The following is an 18,154-nucleotide window of genomic DNA, read 5'->3' as shown; positions in this document are numbered from 1 at the left end:
GCAATATCATCTGGAAGGACTAGGCAATTGGACCAATGGGGATTAAACATTCTGCAATACATTGAGACACCATGAAATGTTACTGGCCTGTGATTGGCTCTCCTATTGTTAGTGAAGTGAGACTCCCCTTGTCGGTGTCATTAATGGAAGTTAAGAAACCATGTGAAATCTTTCTTCCAAATTCAAAAAGGTGACCCCCTTGGGTAGGTAGCCATCCTACTATTCCTGATATGAGTTTGTAGTCCCTGCTACTACAGGAAACATGCGGGCGATCATTTACACCTTTTACAGCAGGACAGTAAATATCAGAACACAATTCAAACATCAGACCAACAGCAGGAAGTCTGCTAACTGAATGTGTAATGCAATCTGTCATTAGCATTCCCAGAGTTCCCTCTGCAACATAGTTGTATCAGCTGTTGGTCCTGTCTGTAGATCTGTTATTTTCCCGCCTTCTGTAACAGGGTGACAACCCTGATCATTCTGCAGGAACATTACACAGCAGCGTTGTCACCCTGTACAGGGAAGTCTTAGATAGATTATAAGTAAGACACAGAACAAGTAAAGCCCAACTTCAGCTAACACTTCTACAGCAGTTACAGCAACAGGTTCTCTATAAGGTCCAACCCCCATATGAATGACAACTGACAGTTGTGAGCACCCCCAGCAGTGTTATAGGATTTGCCCCAATCCCTCCAACTGCCATTTTTGCCAAAATGCTTGGCCTTCTACAGGAAGTAGAAAAAAAATGATCTACTGGGAAAGTCAACTAAAAATGTTACAAGGGGAGACTCGGAAAAACAAAAACTGCTGTGCTAATGACAGATTGCACCATTTATGTAATTATTATTATTATACAGTATTTATAAAGCGCCAATAGTTCGCTCAGCGCTGTACATTACAAAGGGGGACAGAACATGTGACAGAACAATAACAATACAATGCAAAACATGAGGGGATCGAGGGCCCTGCTCTTTCGAGCTTACAATCTAGGAGGGAGGGGATAGTGGTACAGGAGGAAATAGCTGTGGGGGATGGAGTGGTAGGAAGAGTGGAGGAGGTTAGCGGGGTGTGTGGTAGGCTTCCCTGAAGAGATGGGTTTTCAGGGTGCGCCTAAAGGAGAGGAGAGTAGGTGATAATCTGATGGGTTGGGGCAGGGAGTTCCAGAGGATGGGTGACACCTTGGAGAAGTCCTGGAGGCGGGCATGGGAGGAGGAGACCAGGGAACTAGAGATAAGGAGGTCTTGTGAGGAGCGGAGTGTGCGTGCTGGGCGGTACTTTGATATTAGGTCAGTGATGAAGTACGGGGCAGTATGGTGGACAGCTTTGTACATCAGTGTTAGGATTTTGAATTTGATCCGTTGCGTAATCGGAAGCCAGTGGAGGGATTGGCAGAGGGGGGTGGCAGAGAGGGAGCGGTTGGAAAGGTGAATGAGTCTGGCAGCCGTATTCAGGATGGACTGAAGCGGGGATAGCCAGCGGCGAGGCAGGCCAGTGAGGAGGGAGTTGCAGTAGTCGAGTCGTGATATGATGAGGGAGTGGATGAGCTGTTTAGTGGTTTCTGGGGTTAGGAACGTGCGTATTTTGGAGATGTTGGGAGGTGGAGTCTGCATGAGTTTGTTAGTGATTGGACTTGGGGCTGGAAAGATAGGTTGGAGTCCAGAATGACACCAAGTACTCTGGCCTGCGGGGCGGGTTTGATGGTGGCGTTGTTGGATGTGACGGAGAAGTCAATGGGGGGTGGTGTCCGGGCTTGGGGGGAAGACAAGAAACTCGGTTTTGGAGAGGTTCAGTTTAAGGAAGTGGAGTGACATCCAGTCTGATATGTCGCTCAGTAGCCTAGTGATTCGGACGGAGACCGAGGGGGTGAGGTGGGGGGTTGAGAGATAGATTTGTGTGTCGTCGGCATAGAGGTGGTAGTTGAAGCCATGAGAGTGTATGAGTTGGCCAAGGGAGGAGGTGTAGATGGAGAAGAGCTGGGGCCGAGGACAGAGCCTTGAGGGACCCCAACAGAGAGGGGGAGTGAGGGGGAGGTGGTAGCATTATAGGTAATGCTGAAAGAGCGTTGTGACAGGTAGGATGAGAGCCAGGAGAGAGCAGAATCTCTGAGGAGTGTAGTTTTTTGAGGAGGATGGGGTGGTCGACTGTGTTGAAGGCGGCAGAGAGGTCAAGGAGTAGGAGCACTGAATAATGGCCATTAGCTTTGGCGGTTAGCAGGTCGTTGGATAGTTTGAGTAAGGCAGTTTCGGTGGAGTGTAGGGGATGGAAGCTGGACTGTAGGGGATCGCGGAGGTTGTTGTCATTGAGGTGAGAGCTTAGGCGGGTGTAGATGAGGCGCTCGAGGAGTTTAGATGTAAATGGGAGCACGGAGATGGGTTTGAGGTTGTTCGGGTCATTGGGGTCCAGGGAGGGCTTTTTAAGTATGGGGGTGATGTGTGCATGTTTCAGAGTGGATGGGAAAGTGCTGGAGGAGAGGAAGAGATTAAAAATGTGGGTGAGGGAGCGTAGGATGGAGGGGGAGGGAGGTCGTAGGAGTTGTGAGGGGATAGGGTCGAGGGGGCAGGTGGTGAGGCGGGCATCAGAGAGGATCTTGGAGACTTCCTCGATGGTAGTAAGGTCAAAGGTGCAGAGTGTTGGGGGAGCTTCAGTATGAGGAATGTAGGGTGGGGTGGAAGTGGAGGTCAGAGCAGTGGTGGGGCCGTGGGAGAGGGGTTATGAGGGGGTAGTTGAGTGAGAAGGAACGGGGTTGGAGGGAGTTTGAGCAGCGACAAAGTCCCTGCTGGTTATGTCGAGGGGGAGGGGGGATGAGGGGGTAGCTGTGTGAGAGGGGACAGATTGAGAGGGCGTGTGAGTTGCGGCGATGTCCTTGCGAATTGTGTCAATCTTGTTTTTGAAGTGATTGGCAATCTCAAGGGCAGTGAGTGAGGTGTTGGGTGGAGGTGGCGAGAGTAGAGAGTTAAAGGTGGAGAAGAGTCGGCAAGGATTGGAGGAGAGGGCCTTGATGAGGGTCAGGAAGTAGGCTTGTTTGGCTGCGTGGAGGGAGGAGGTGTAGGTGTGGAAGGCAGATTTGTAGCGGGTGAAGGCTTGTTGGGATTTGGTTTTGCGCCATAGTTGCTCCAGGGCACGACTGTGTCGTTTGAGGGTTTTGGTGTGATCAGTCTGCCAGGGCTGGAGCGGTCGGGGTCTGATGTTGCATGTGGTTAAAGGCGCTAGTGAGTCAAGGGCTGTTGCCAGCGCGTTGTTGTAGGCAGTCATAGCCAAGTCGGGGCAAGACAGGGGGAGGATGCTGTCATGGAGTTGATCAGCTGCAGAGTGGAGGGGGACAGGGTTAAGGTTGCGGAGGTTACGGCTGGTAGTAGTGTGACATTTGGAGGTGTAGGCATTGGAGGATGAGGAGATAGAGAAGGTAATCAGGTTGTGGTCAGAGAGAGGGAAGGGGGTGTTAGTGAGGTTGTGGGGAGCGCAGCAGTTGGAGAAGACAAGGTCCAGGATGTTCCCGTTGGAGTGGGTGGTGGATTGTATGCACTGCGCAAGTGCAAAGGAGGAGGTTAAGTGGAAGAGATGGGATGTGTCCAGGTTGTCGAGGTAGACAGGGATGTTAAAATCCCCAAGGATGATGGTGGGTAGCTCACAGGAGAGGAAGAAGGGTAGCCAGGAGGAAAAGTCTACCAGGAAGCGGGATATGGATCCAGGAGGCCGGTATATCACAGCAATCTTCAGGGGGGTTGGGGAGAATAGTCAGACGTAGTGGGCCTCGAAGGAGGGGAAGGATTGGGAGGGGGTTTGGGAGGACTCGGAAGGTGCTCTGCGGTGACAGGAGCAGACCAACCCCACCACCTTTACGACCGTTAGGTCTGGGTGAGTGGGTCCAGGTGAGACCTCCGTAGGAGAGTGCAGCAGGGGAGGTAGAGTCAGTGGGCTGGATCCAGGTTTCTGTGATCGCTAGGAGGTTGAGGGAGCGGTAAATGTAATGATTGATTTTGTCCATGGTAGTGCCAATGTCCTAACGTTTCCAGAGACAAGAAGTGCTCTTTGAAAACTTTACCTTAAAGAGAGACCTGTCCTGTCATAGACATGAAATTGAACCGCAACTGGAGGAGTTTCAGTCCCCAGAAGTGGCAGGAATATGACCGCACAGGTAGAACTTTGTAAGTTCAGATCTCTTGCAGTTGTGCTGTGTGAATATTCTAAGGAGATGAGTAATATCTGGACAGAGGAAGAAGACAACAAGAAAATCCATTCTTCACCTGATGGTATCCCTGAGACTTTCAGAAAAACCAGATGGAACACAAGTGGGCAGCTGAACTTAAATGGTACTGTTGAATGCATCCCATAAACAGCAGAAAATCAGTGTTGGAAGCCTTCTGGCTGCTTAGGGAGTTTCTTTTTCACTGACCAGAGACTTCATCTTGGGTGTTCAAGCTACAGACCTACCTGCAAAACTGTCATCTATGAGAGGAGATGAAACATGGAAAGGAAGCATTGATCATGGGAGAGGAGGTGGAATATGTAATGAGAGGTGTGGAGAAGGTGGACTTAGCTGGAGCCCTTAACCCTGGCTGATGATATATCAATAGTCAGAAGAGCCTGGAATGGACTCTCCCACTGAGGCTTCAGAGGCTTGGTAAGATACAATTGGACCCCATCCTAGTCTCAGGTACTGAGGCAGTGTTGGTCATGTAGTAGCTCAGGATCTGGCAATAAAGAAAACACTTGGGAACACATCTCAGTTGGTGAATGATGAAAATGCAGTACATGTTTAGTCAAAGCTCCTTATAAAATAAAGATGAGAACCAAGAGGGAAACAGTTCAGTCATTGGTGCTTATCTAAAACAATGTCAAAAGGTAAAATATTCACAGACCTTCTAGTTGTGTTTCTGATGGACATAATCACTAAACACAATGCACTCAGTCATTACATTCCAGTTTGTTTTTTAGAGTAACATTTTAACTTTTCACTGCTTCTCTAGCTTGTGGGATGAAATTGGGGCTGTGAAACTAATGGGACACTGGACACTACTTTAATATCCCTTTTCTTCTTCTGTGCAGCTGAAATTTGTGAATCCTCTGATGATATATTAGCCCAGCATTAACTGTAAAAGCTTTGTCCCATTCAGCATGTCAGCATTAAAATGGCTTCTTTCTAGTGTGAATCCTCTGGTGTGTGACAAGGTTTGACTTCACTGTAAAAGCTTTGCTACATTCTGAACACTGATATGGCTTCTCTCCAGTGTGAATCCTCTGGTGTCTGATAAGATGTGACTTCTCTGTAAAAGCTTTGCCACATACAAGACACTGATGTGGCTTCTCTCCAATGTGAATCCTCTGGTGTGTGATAAGATTTGACTTCTGTGTAAAAGCTTTGTCACATTCAGAACACTGATATGGTTTCCCTCCAAAGTGAACCCTCTGGTGTTTGATAATATCTGACTTCTGTGTAAATGCTTTGTCACATTCTGAACACTGATATGGCTTCTCTCCAGTGTGAATCCTCTGGTGTGCGATAAGATGTGACTTCTTTGTAAAAGCTTTGTGACATTCAAAACATTGATATGGCTTCCCTCCAGTGTGAACCCTCTGGTGTGTGATAAGATGTGACTTCTTTGTAAAAGCTTTGTCACATTCAGAACACGGATATGGTATCTCTCCAGTGAGAATCCTCTGGTGTATGAGAAGATGTGATTTCTGTGTAAAAGCTGTATTATATTCAGAACACTGATATGGCTTCTCTCTAACGTGAATCATCTGGTGTTTAATAAGACTTGAATTCTGTGTAAAAGCTTTATCACATTCAGAACACAGATATGGCTTCTCTCCAGTGTGACTCCTCTGGTGTCTGATAAGTTGTGACTTCCTTGTAAAAGCTTTGTCACATTCAGAACACTGATGTGGCTTCCCTCCAGTGTGAATCCTCTGGTGTGTGATAAGATATGACTTCTGTGTAAACTCTTTGCCACATTCAGAACATTGATATGGCTTCTCTCCAGTGATATGTTTTGCCTCCATTGTGAAACGTTCAAGCAAGAAATTGTTTGAAATGATTTCTCTTATGTATACTTGGGTTGGACTTTATTGTAAAGCCATTGTCACTTCCAGAACACTGAAATTACTTCTCTCTTGTCCTCTGAGGCTGGATCAATGTTGAAGAGGATCCAAAACCTTTATGACTTTTAGAACGTGGATATGACTTGTATCCCGTGTGAATCCTCCAGTGAACTGCAATAAAGACTTTCAGTCAATTAGGACAACCATATGTCTTGTTTCCATGTGACTTTGTTGTATTTAGGAAGACCAACAAGACCGAAAACTTGGTTCATCCATCCACCTGCATAAAATATAAATAAATATCAGAATTCTATATAAAGGACTAAATAAAGGTTCTGTTAATTATTAAAAATGTATCTTATGCATAGAAAGAATATGTACAGCAAGATATCATTTTTTAATCAAATATATTTTATCAAGAAAGTTTATAAGTGCGCACAGTATTCCCAACATTCAGCCCAGACAATGGAGTCATACATTCTCACGTATAGGCGGTTGTGGCACTGTTACAGATCATACAGAACAATAACTTGCTTTGTCTATGGTGTCACTTTTACCTTTTATAAACAAATGAACAGAGAAAAGAAGAAACAACCTAGAACAATTCAGCTGTACACGGCAAGTAACCCCCCCCCCAGTACATACATAGATAGCAGACACCAATCAATGGGGCCCGTGTCTACCCCAAGTATTGGTCTGTAAAGTAGTTACCATTTAGTAGGATGGAACTGGCTCGGTCTTTTTTTTTTGCGGCTAAAAAAGTTAAACCTGTAAAGGTCTCTGAAGATTTACCTGGGGGAGAGCAAGACCCAAAATATCCAGCCAGATCTGCCAGAGAGACATACAGTATCTCACAGAAGTGAATCCACCCCTCACATTTTTGTAAATATTTGATTCTCTCTTTTCATGTGACAACACTGAAGAAATGACACTTTGTTACAATGTGACGTAGTCAGTGTACAGCTTGTATAACATGGAAATTTTCTGTCTCCTCAAAATAACTCAACACACCGCCATTAAAGTCTAAGCCGAAGGCAACAAAAGTGAATCCACCCCTAAGTGAAAATGTCCAAATTTGGGCCCAAAGTACCAATATTTTGTGTGGCCGCCTTTGTTTTCCAGCACTGCCTTAACCCTCTTGGGCATGGAGTTCACTAGAGCTTCACAGGTTGTACTGGAGTCCTCTTCCACTCCTCCATGATATCACGGAGCTGGTGGATGTTAGAGACCTTGCGGTCCTCCACCTTCCATTTGAGGATGCCCCACAGATGCTCAATAGGGTTTAGGTCTGGAGACATGCTTGGCCAGTCCATCACCTTTCCCCTCAGCTTCTTCAGCAAGGCAGTGGTGGTCTTGGAGGTGTGTTTGGGGTCGTTATCATTAGAGATGAGCGAATCGAACATGACGAAGTGGAATTCATTCCGAAGATTTGGAAAAATTTGATTCGCGACGAATCCGAAGATTAGCAAACTTCGGATGCACGAATCGAATTTTCCCAAAAATGGCGGCGACATGTGTGGCGACGGAGAAAATGGACAGAGAAGATGGGGCGGGGATCTCTGGGAAGGCGCGCAGACAAGGCGCGCTGACCCATAATGCATTCATGACATGTGATCGCATTAGCCAATCAGCAGCCAGCCAGCACTGTGTAATGGTGGAGCTATAAATCGCGGCCATCTTAGAATTCTCCATTAGCCTCCGGTCATTCAAGAGAGACAGACCTGTGTGTATTAAGGGACAGAGTTAGGGCCACAGAGACTTTAGGGCCACAGAATCGTTACTCAGGAACACAGAATCGTTACTCAGGGACACACAATCGTTACTCAGGGACACACAATCGTTACTCAGGGACACACAATCGTTACTTAGGGCCACAGCTATCAAAGAATCGAAAATTTAAAGTGACATACACCCTTTTTTTTTTGGTGGCTGTCATGCACAGTTGGTGCTGCAGTTTGCCGATTGTGCAAAATAAACTGACTTTCTGCTTCACAACCACTATTGTACGTTCAAAGAGTTAAATCCATTTACACGCCGGCTGGCGGTAATATTTTTTGGGTGATTAGTGCATTCCAGTGACAGAAACGTACAGTTTCCAGCCAACGGCAAGCTGCAATTGACCGATTGTGCAAAATAAACTGACTTTCTGCTTCACAACCACTATTGTACGTTCAAAGAGTTAAATCCGGTTTTATTATTGGGGTGCTTATTGAATTAAAGAGTATGTCAGACAACACGCAGAGGAGTGGCAGAGGAGGCAATGTTTCAGGAGCGAGCAGACATGGCAGCAGAGGAAGGGGTCGAGGCAGCACTAGTCGCAGCCAGAGGCCAGTGCTCCCGGTGTCATCCAGCGGTCGTGTCTCCACCGACAACCCTGCCGTCATCGATTGGTTGACTCGGTCGTCTTCCTCTTCCCAGGTCACCTCTGACACCTACAGCCAACGGTCGGTGGGTACGTCAGACACAACCGTTAGTTGGCATGGCCCGGGAGCAAGCCCACTGAAATCACGTGTCCTCTACCTGCCCCTGTCCTTTGGTGTTCCCTCACCAAGCGAAGTATCGCATGCTGTGGGCTCAGCCCCACTGTACAGTGAGGAAGAGCTAACAGAGGGCGGTCAGGAACGGGGGGAGACATCCGCCTCTTCAGCAGCCAGGCGAAGAAGTACTGGCGAGGAGAGTGGCTCGGTAGCCGGTCTAGAGACAGGTCTGTCTCCTGACCCACACGCAGCCGAGGGGGCTAGTAGTGAGGCGGAGACCCTAATTGATGATGAGGAGGTTGATCGCACTTGGCAGCCTCGTCGTCATCAGGCTATTGCTTCCGCATCATCAGGAGAAGAGGGTGCCAGCTTGGCAGCGAGCAAAACAGTCGGTGGGTTGCCCAGGAGGCAGCAGGGTCGCAGCAGTGTCAGTGGAGGCAAACGGCCACGGAGTAGAGCACCAGCTCCACTGCAGCCTACCACCACGGCCAGTAGTGGTGCCGGTGTGCACGGAGGAAGTAGCAGTCAGCCAGTGAGGAGTAGCGGGGGCAAAGTTTCCTACTCGGCGGTGTGGCAATTTTTCGTCAATCCGCCCGAGGAAGTAAACGTAGCCGTATGTCGACTATGTGGCCAGAAAATCAAGCGTGGCCAGGGGGCCAATGTTGGGACTACAGCGTTGCGTCAGCATATGCAGCATCGCCATTCAGTGGCCTGGGAAAACCGTGATAAAGATACGGCGGTTCTGCCTGCCCCAGCCCCCGCTCCATCACCCGCTCTGTTACTTGCTCCGTCACCCGACTTCAATCGCCCTCTATCAGCCAGTCAAGGCTCCAACACCTCTGCTGAGGGGAGTTGTCGCTCGTTGGCATCTTCCGCTCGTTCAGATGCTCCTTCTCCTGCTACTCCTCTTCACGGATTCCGTCAGCAGTCTTTCTTGGAATCCGTTTCCAAGAGACAACAGTTTGCGAGCACGCACCCGACGGTGCAGAAGCTGAACGTCCTCCTGTCCAAGTTGCTGGTGCTGCAGTCCCTCCCTTTCCAAGTGGTGGACTCAGCACCTTTCCGAGAAATGATGGCTTGTGCCGAGCCGCGGTGGAGAGTGCCAAGCCGGCATTTCTTCGCCAAAAAGGCAGTGCCAGCCCTGCATTCACATGTAGAAGAGATGGTGGGCCAGTCTTTGAGCATGTCGGTCTCTGCCAAAGTGCACGGCAGCGCTGACGTGTGGAGCTGTAACTACGGTCAGGGACAGTACATGTCATTTACGGCCCACTGGGTGAACGTGGTGCCGGCACAGCCGCACCAGCAACTTGGACAGGTCACGCCGCTTTTGCCTCCACGTTTGCACGTCCTTGGTCCAGCAAAGATGTCCGCCTCTACCACCTCTTCTTCCGCCGTGTCCTCAGCCGCCACCCCCGTGCCAAGTCCCATTACCCGACCGGCATATCACATGTGCAGGGCGCAATGGTGTCACGCTGTGCTGCACCTGGTATGCCTTGGCAAACGTAGTCACACAGGGGAGGAACTTCTGAGTGTAATGAACAGAGAAATCGACAGATGGCTGTCTCCGCGCAAACTGAAAATCGGAACCATGTTGACCGACAACGGAAAGAACATGGTGTCTGCTCTGCGTCAAGGAAGGTTGTGCCATGCGCCATGCATGGCTCACGTGTTCAATCTGGTTGTCAAGCGGTTCCTAAAATCCACCATCCCACTGCAAGACATCCTTAAAATGTCACGTAAACTTTGCATGCATTTCAGCCATTCCTACACCGCAAAGCACACCCTCCTTGAGCTGCAGCGGCAGAACGGAATTCCACAGCATCGCCTGATCTGCGACGTTGCAACAAGGTGGAATTCAACCCTACATATGTTAGACCGTCTTTACGAACAGCGAAAGGCCATCACCGATTTCCTGATGTTACAAGCGGATAAAGGTACTCCCCTGTGTAACTTAGATGTCAGCCATTGGCAGCTCATGCGTGACACCTGCCGCTTGCTCAGGCCCTTTGAGGAGGCCACGCTATTCGTGAGTCGGCAGGACTATGGGATGAACGACATCATTCCTCTGTTGCACGTCCTGGAACAAATGCTGTTAACAATGGCTGGTCAGGGTGCGGTAGACGTGGCGCACAGATCTCAACGCCACATGACCCCTGTGGGGGCAGGACAGGAAGAAGAGGAGGAGGTAGAGGAGGACATTGGTGCTCAGGAATTATTGAGTGAAATGGGTGGTTTTTCCACTCAGCGGACAGGAGTGGAGGAGCAGGAGCATCTGGTAGAGGAGGAGGAGGAGACAGAGGACCCAGACGCACCGTGGCAGTATGCTGTGGAGATGGAGGCAGGGAGTCCCTCACATTCCTTGGCACAAATGGCCCATAGCATGCTCGGTTGCTTGCGTAGCGACAGCCGAATAATAACCATCAGACAGAGGGATGACTTTTGGCTGTCCACCTTGTTGGACCCTCGCTACCGTTCAAAAATGGTGGCCTTTTTCACACCTGCTGAGAGGGAGGCCAAAATAAAGTACTATAAAAACCACCTATGTAGTCAGTTGGTCTCTGCCTTTCTGCGCCAACGTCCATCCTCAGACACTGTGGGCCCTGTGCGCTCACGTTCCGCTGCCATGGCAGCAGGGGAGGGGTGGGGTGGTAGGAGCAGTGGCAGCTCCACCAGCAGCGGCTGCCTCAGTCTGCAGTCGATGATGAGTAGCTTTCTTCACCAGCGCAGTGAGGAAACTACTAACCAGCCGCAGCAGCAGCAGCATCAGGTGGACCTGGAGCAGGACCTCAAACAACAGGCTTGGGCCTACTTGGACAGCACCCTGCCAACCGAGGTAGACAATCCCCTTGACTACTGGGCAACGAAACTTGACCTTTGGCCCCAACTAGCTGAATTTGCCCTTGAAAGGCTGTCATGCCCGGCTAGTAGCGTGGCATCAGAGCGCATGTTTAGTGCGGCAGGAGGTATTGTAACTCCGCGGAGGACACGACTGTCCACCCAAAGTGTGGAGAGCTGCTTACGCTTCGCCACTCTGCCATGGGCCCCTGTACCGCCTCCTCTTGCTGCTGCCAGGTCCAGAGTGTGTCATGGGTCCCTGTACGGCCTCCCATTGCTGCTGACTTCATCGCCAGACTCTGCCATGTGCCACTTTCAGGTCTCCTTACACTGTTGGTGGGTTCCATTTTGTGATAGGGTGCTGTATGGCCTTCCATTGCTGCTGCCTCCACCGCCACCCTGCGCCATGTGCCTCTGTCATCTGCTCACGCTGCTGACGGCTTCCGCTTTTTAACCGAGGCCTGTGTTTGGCTTCCGAATACTGCTGCCTCCACCGCCACCCTGCGCCATGTGTCTCTGTCGTCTGCTCACGCTGCTGACGGCTTCCGCTTTTTAACCTAGGCCTGTGTATGGCTTCAGAATAATGCTGCCTACACCGCCACCCTGCGCCATGTGCCTCTGTCGTCTGCTCACGCTGCTGACGGCTTCCGCTTTTTAACCTAGGCCTGTGTTTGGCTTCCGAATACTGCTGCATCCACCGCCACCCTGCGCCATGTGTCTCTGTCGTCTGCTCACGCTGCTGCCAGGTCCATACTGATTCATGGCCCCCTGTACCGGCTCCTCATGAACGTGGTTCAGCGGGTTTGCATCACTTAACGGCAAATCGTTGACAAACGCTGGGACGTTCAGTGTTGTGCGCATTAAGCCAGACACCAAAGGGCAGCACAGACCTGTTATTACTCGCTCAAGCATGGCTGAACAAAACCAGTCTCTACCACAAATTGGACCCAGACCTGCCCAGGGTCTCGTAAGTAGATTGCACGGAGGAGTAGAGTTCGTTATTGGAATTAACTGTGAGGGACTTTTAAACCTAGGCCTGTGTATGGCCTTCAATTGAAGCTGCTTCTGCTCCGCCACTCTGCCATTGGACTCTTGATAGTCGTCTCCCCACGCTGCTGCTGGGGGGACTTTTTAACATAGGCCTCTGTATGGCCTTCAATTTTAGCTGCTTACGCTCCGCCACTCTGCCATGGGCCCCTGTACCGCCTCCTCATGCTGCTGCCAGGCCCGTAATCTGCCACGGGCCCCCGTACCGACTCCTCATGCTGCTGCCAGGCCCGTAATCTTTTATGGGCCCCTGTACCGTCTCCTCATGCTGCTGCCAGGTCCAGAGTGTGTCATGGGTCCCTGTACGGCCTCCCATTGCTGCTGTCTCCATCGCCACACTCTGCCATGTGCCACTTTCAGGTCTCCTCACACTGCTGGTGGGTTCCATTTTGTCATAGGGTGTTGTATGGCCTCCCATTGCTGCTGCCTCCACCGCCACACTGTGGCTCCACACTCTGGTTTTGGCCCCGTGACTGCCCAAATGAGTGAAGTGTGCGGTGATTCTAAGATCAACGGCACTCATCTGCATGTCATACTGACTGACAGTATTATTTCTCTTCCCCAGCAGACTCCAAGGGCATTTAAATTAAAGGTACAGTGTTCTGCACTAATATAAAGGCTCTCTGAAGCCTAGAAACACCCTTTTTATAAGTTAAATTCGCAGCGAATATATTCGGCTCGAAGCAAATTTTTTCGGCGAATTTGGCGAATCAGCCGAACCAAATTTTTGAATAATTCGCTCATCTCTAGTTATCATGTTGGAATACTGCCCTGTGGCCCAGTCTCCAAAGGGAGGGGATCATACTCTGCTTCAGTATGTCACAGTACATGTTGGCATTCATGGTTCTCTCAATGAACTGTAGCCCCCCAGTGCCGGCAGCATTCATGCAGCCTCAGACCATGACACTCTCACCACCGTGCTTGACTGTAGGCAAGACACACTCGTCTTTGTACTCCTCACTTGGTTGCCGCCACACACGTTTGACACCATCTGAACCAAATCAGTTTACATTGGTGTCATCAGACCACAGGACATGGTTCCAGTAATCCATGTCCTTAGTCTGCTTCTCTCCAGCAAACTGCAGGCTTTCTTGTGCATTATCTTTAGAAGAGGCTTTCTTCTGGGATGACAGCCATGCAGATCAATTTGATGCAGTGTGAGGCAGTTGGTCTGAGCAGTGACAGGCTGACCCCCCCACCCCGTCAACCTCTGCAGCAATGCTGGCAGCACTCATACATCTATTTCCCAAAGACAACCCCTGGATATGACGCTGAGCACGTGCACTTAACTTCTGTGGTCAACCATGGCGTGGCCTGTTCTGAGTGGAACCTGTCCTGTTAAACTGCTGTATGGTCTTGGCCTCTGTAATGCAGCTCAGTTTCAGGGTCTCGGCAATCTTCTTATAGCCTAGGCCATCTTTATGTGGAGCAGCAATTCTTTTTTTTTTCAGATCCTCAAAGAGTTCTTTGCCATGAGGTGCCATGTTGAACTTCCAGTGACCAGTATGAGAGAGAGAGAGCGATAACACCAAATGTAACTCACCTGCTCCCCATTCACACCTGTAGACCTTGTAACACTAACAAGTCACATGACACCGGGGAGGGAAAATGGCTAATTGGGCCCAATTTGGACCAAGTCACTTAGGGGTGGACTCACTTTTGTTGCCAACGGTTTAGACATTAATGGCGGTGTGTTGAGTTATTTTGAGGGGACAGCAAATTTACATTTTATACAAGCTGTAAACTCACTACGTCACATTATAGCAAAGTGTCATTTCTTCAGTGTTGTCACATGAAAAGTGAGAATCAAATATTTACAAAAATGTCAGGGGGACTCACTTCTGTGAGATACTGTACATCCCCTGGGGGAATTACGATGTCGGTAAGTTAGTTTTAGTCCACTGTGGTCTGGTGGGAGTATGAGGTGATACCCAGAATTGTGCTATTAGTTTATGGGCAGTCAGGGGCGGACTGACAACTCATGGGGCCCCCGGGCAATAGGGGATCATGGGGCCCGTGTCCTTGCCCAAACTCAAAAAAGTCTATGAAAAAGGTACCAAGGGCATCTCATGGGGCCTCTACTGACCCTGGGCCCACGGGCAGTGCCCAAGTTTCCAAATGGTCAGTCCACCCTTGTGGGCAATATACAGCAGCCTCACTATTGCTATATGACTTGGATGTGTAAATAATTATTGTCAATTTATATTAGAATAGGTAGGCGCTACATACAACCTTTACATGATATAATTGTACAATTGGTAGGGACTATTAATTCTTAAAGTCCCTGTGTGCAACCCTCCAATTGTGCATAAATAACCAAATATGCAAAAATGATGTTCTCATAACAAATTTCAGGACAGTGGTGTATAAATGACATAAAAATTAAAATATAAAAAAATATAAGTCCATAAATTAAGTTCAAAGTGACACTCCTTGTGGCTTCTTTAGCCTGTGGCCCAAACCGGACAGGAAACAAGATTGTGACTGTAATCTTCACCGTGTGCCAACAGGAGTAATGAATACAGATTGCTCACTCACCAGATCCTTTGACCCCAATCAAGGTGGTCAGATGTGCTTTTGGTCATATAGGAGACCATCCTAATTAGGGACAGCTTCACAGTATTTAACCAGTTCCCAATGCCACTATAGCCGAAGGAATGGCTACAGCACGGTTGTGTAAACCTGGGACGATGTCCATGGACATCATTCCAGGACACGCCCCGTGCACGCCCCCAGTAGCGTGGATCCGGCCCCTCTGGTGATTGCGGTGTCCTACAGACACAGATGATCACGGGGTATGGTAAACGGCCAATCACAGTGGCCTTTTACCACATTATCAGCTGTGTCCAATGACACAGTTATCACCGTGTGGAAAGTACTGCCGAGAACCGGCAATTATCAGATGATGATCAGTGCCGCCTGTAGCAATCGTGCACACCGAGATGGACGCGGTCTTCCATCTTGTTAAGAATCTTCCATGCTGTATCATCTCTCACTCCCCAAATCAGCTTCCCCCCTCTGATTTCCCCCCTCCCTAAGGAATGTGGTCGGTGTGTGTTTGCAGAGATCACAGGCAACAGACTCATTGGGAGGGTGTCATGGCTATAAACCTCACTAGCTAGGTGCCCCTCTGTCTACAAAACTCTTGCTAGAGGAGGGCTTGTAGAGTCATAAACCAAGTCCTTCACTGAGTTCAAAGACATTCCAGATAAGTCATAAACTAGACACCACATTCAACATCCATTTTCCCCTATGATTACATATCTTGGATTATGAAAGACTTACACAAACATGAAGCACATATTCGGATGGCTCACGTCAAGACAAATCACCTGTTATTTTACACCCCCTAGCTGGCATACACAGGAGAGCAGAAAATTATATCTCCTCAACCATTCAAGCGGTTATCTCATATTTCATATGTAGACGTTCAGCCGGTGATTCTGAGTATTAATCTACTAGTAGCAAGGCTGCTAAATGCACCGAGAATAAGTTATGAACCATGACATCAAATGTGAGGATTTTTGGTCATAGCTTGGGTCTCCACCTACAACTCCCTCCCCAAATGAGGCGATTGGTTTACTGCTCCAGGGAGACACCCTGTGGAGTTGCTAGAAAAAGCTAAGCAGAGTTGAAAGAAGTTGAAGAATCTCCCTGTTTTAACATCGGAACTGACAGTGGGAGATAAGAAATCCTTTTGCTCTGAAACCTGATCTGCTTAAACCCAGGACGTGTGGCAAGTACTTTACCCCTCTAAACTTCTCTCTGTTATCTCTTTGCTGTGCTGTTGTTCTCTGTGTATATATATATATATATATATATGTTACATCTTTTTCTGTAAATATTTTTATTGCACCCTTTTGACGTTTTAGTAATAAATCTTACTTTCTGAAAGTGTTGAACTGTTTCTAAAGTCCTTTAATGCAAACTATGAATTCCTGCCTCTGAAGAACGCTACTGTGTGGGTGTTTTAAACTTCAGTATACCTCTGCCTGCAGTGACAGTGGTATACCGACGATTATTCAAACATCATAGTGTTATTGCTGATATTGCTGAGTTTACTCTTTCTCTGTACAAAAAGGAGGTGGTGGGGTGTGAAGGGTTAATTGCGTAACTAACCTGACCCAGTAACAATTGCTCCCAGGCTGCAGATACAGATTGTGGTCCATTAGCTGGAAAATCTTTGTGCAGAGTGCAGCTGGGTGTGTGTGATGGGAGTGACTTTTGGGGATGGGGGGACCCCTGTGTCAGCTCATGTTCCCTTCATTATGTTTACCCACCCTGTGCCTGTTAAGGGGTACAGGGTGTGAATGTGAATGTCATAGTATTGTGTATTGGTGTGGACATTGTTCCTTGTTCTCTGCCATGTGGTTGTCCATTGTTTTCTGCCACGTGCTGCATCCCATTGTTCTGTGTCTTGGTTGGGTGGGGGGGTGTTTCATGTAGCCCTTCCCACTGATGGGGCAGGCTGATGATGTGTTTCCTGTTCCTGGTTGTGTTTCCCCTCCCTGTGTATATATCTTGTGTTTGTGTAAAAATAAAGGAGTTGACTTCCTGTCTTAAGAAGAGTTTGGTGCTGTCTATTTCCTGCATGATCAGCGGGTGGTGTCCGGGGATTTGTGTTCGGACAGGGAAGCTGCAGTATAACGGAAGTACCCAAGTGCAGTCTGGGTCCGGTTCCGTTACATTGGTGGCAAGCGGTGGGATTGTACTTCCAAGCTGTGAACACATCCAAACCACCACCGGGATCCAAGATCAGGAAAGTAGATGTCGGTCACCCCAGTGGAGATATGGACCTGGCATCAGAGTTCCCGGGGCTGCTGCAGACTGTTCTTGCAACATACCCCAGGACTGTGTCTACGGATCAGTACCTGGAGCTCAGGCAGCGGATTTGGGAGGTGCTTTGGAGAGGAGCCCTCCAGGCTGCTGGTATGGAGAAAGGCAAGTGCTGTCAAACCCCAGGGGAACGGGCCAGGGACCGTTGGAAATTACAGATGCCATTCCTGGGAGAGTGACCCCAGGAGCAATGGGTGACTGAATTGGACAGGCTGGTCAGGCAGGAGATACAACTGGATAACAGATATTGGGCTCTGCAATGGTACGCAGAGCAGGAATATTTAGGGGTCTTGACAGTGCTCTACTGAGGGACATGAGTTTGGTGGCCCTGGATTGCTATGGGAGAGCCTTACAGATCATTTTGTGTTTGGTGATGAAGGAGAACCTACCCTGGAGGAGTTGCGAGAAGGAAGAGAAGCTATGTTTGGTCTCACAGGGGTCTCAGAGCTTGAACCAGATCTGGAATACCTGCTGAAGAAAGAACTGCATCTGGAAAGGGCATACAGGCCACTGCTAAAACATGTTCGGCAGCATGCCCAAGAATCGGCAGTGGAAAATCAAGAGACTGGGGATTTGATAGACTTTTCTGCTGAAGAGGAACCAGCAGAAAAGCTGGCAACAGAGCCAAACATTTCTGACCTCTGCCCACAAAAATCAGCACCGCAGGAGCTACAGGAAGAGGATGCAATCAGTGCCTTACTACAATAGCTTGAGCTGATGTCCGTGGATGGGACTTCGGTCTCCACTGACACAACCCCAGAAAAGGGTCTGGCATTAGGACAAGAGGATGTCAGCCTTCCTTTGTGAACACAGAAGATGTCCATCAAGTCAAAGTGGATGAGACTACAGTCACCACCTAGATACCCCAGGGATGCTGGGCAGTCGGCCCAGATCCCCCACAGCATGATGGAGTC

General features: G+C 48.9%; 1 protein-coding gene across 1 annotated transcript in view; it reads right to left on the bottom strand.

Annotated features, from left to right (window-relative positions):
* Positions 1–819: 819 nt before the first annotated feature.
* The window catches only part of LOC149470605 (uncharacterized), a 33,923-nt gene continuing 16,588 nt past the window's right edge, over positions 820–18,154 (bottom strand). The window contains exon 2 of the mRNA XM_089661960.1: positions 820–6,325. Coding sequence (XP_089518086.1) covers positions 5,128–6,006 — 879 coding nt within the window. The 5' untranslated portion in view covers positions 6,007–6,325 and the 3' untranslated portion in view covers positions 820–5,127. The remainder of the gene's footprint in view (positions 6,326–18,154) is intronic.

This window comes from Staurois parvus, unplaced genomic scaffold (genome assembly GCF_062004578.1).
Source record: "Staurois parvus isolate SC_StPar_1 unplaced genomic scaffold, SC_StPar_1.0 ptg000035l, whole genome shotgun sequence".
NCBI classification, from domain to species: domain Eukaryota; kingdom Metazoa; phylum Chordata; class Amphibia; order Anura; family Ranidae; genus Staurois; species Staurois parvus.
The sequence above is the reverse complement of the archived record's forward strand: the minus strand, read 5'-3'. Positions and strand labels throughout refer to the sequence as shown.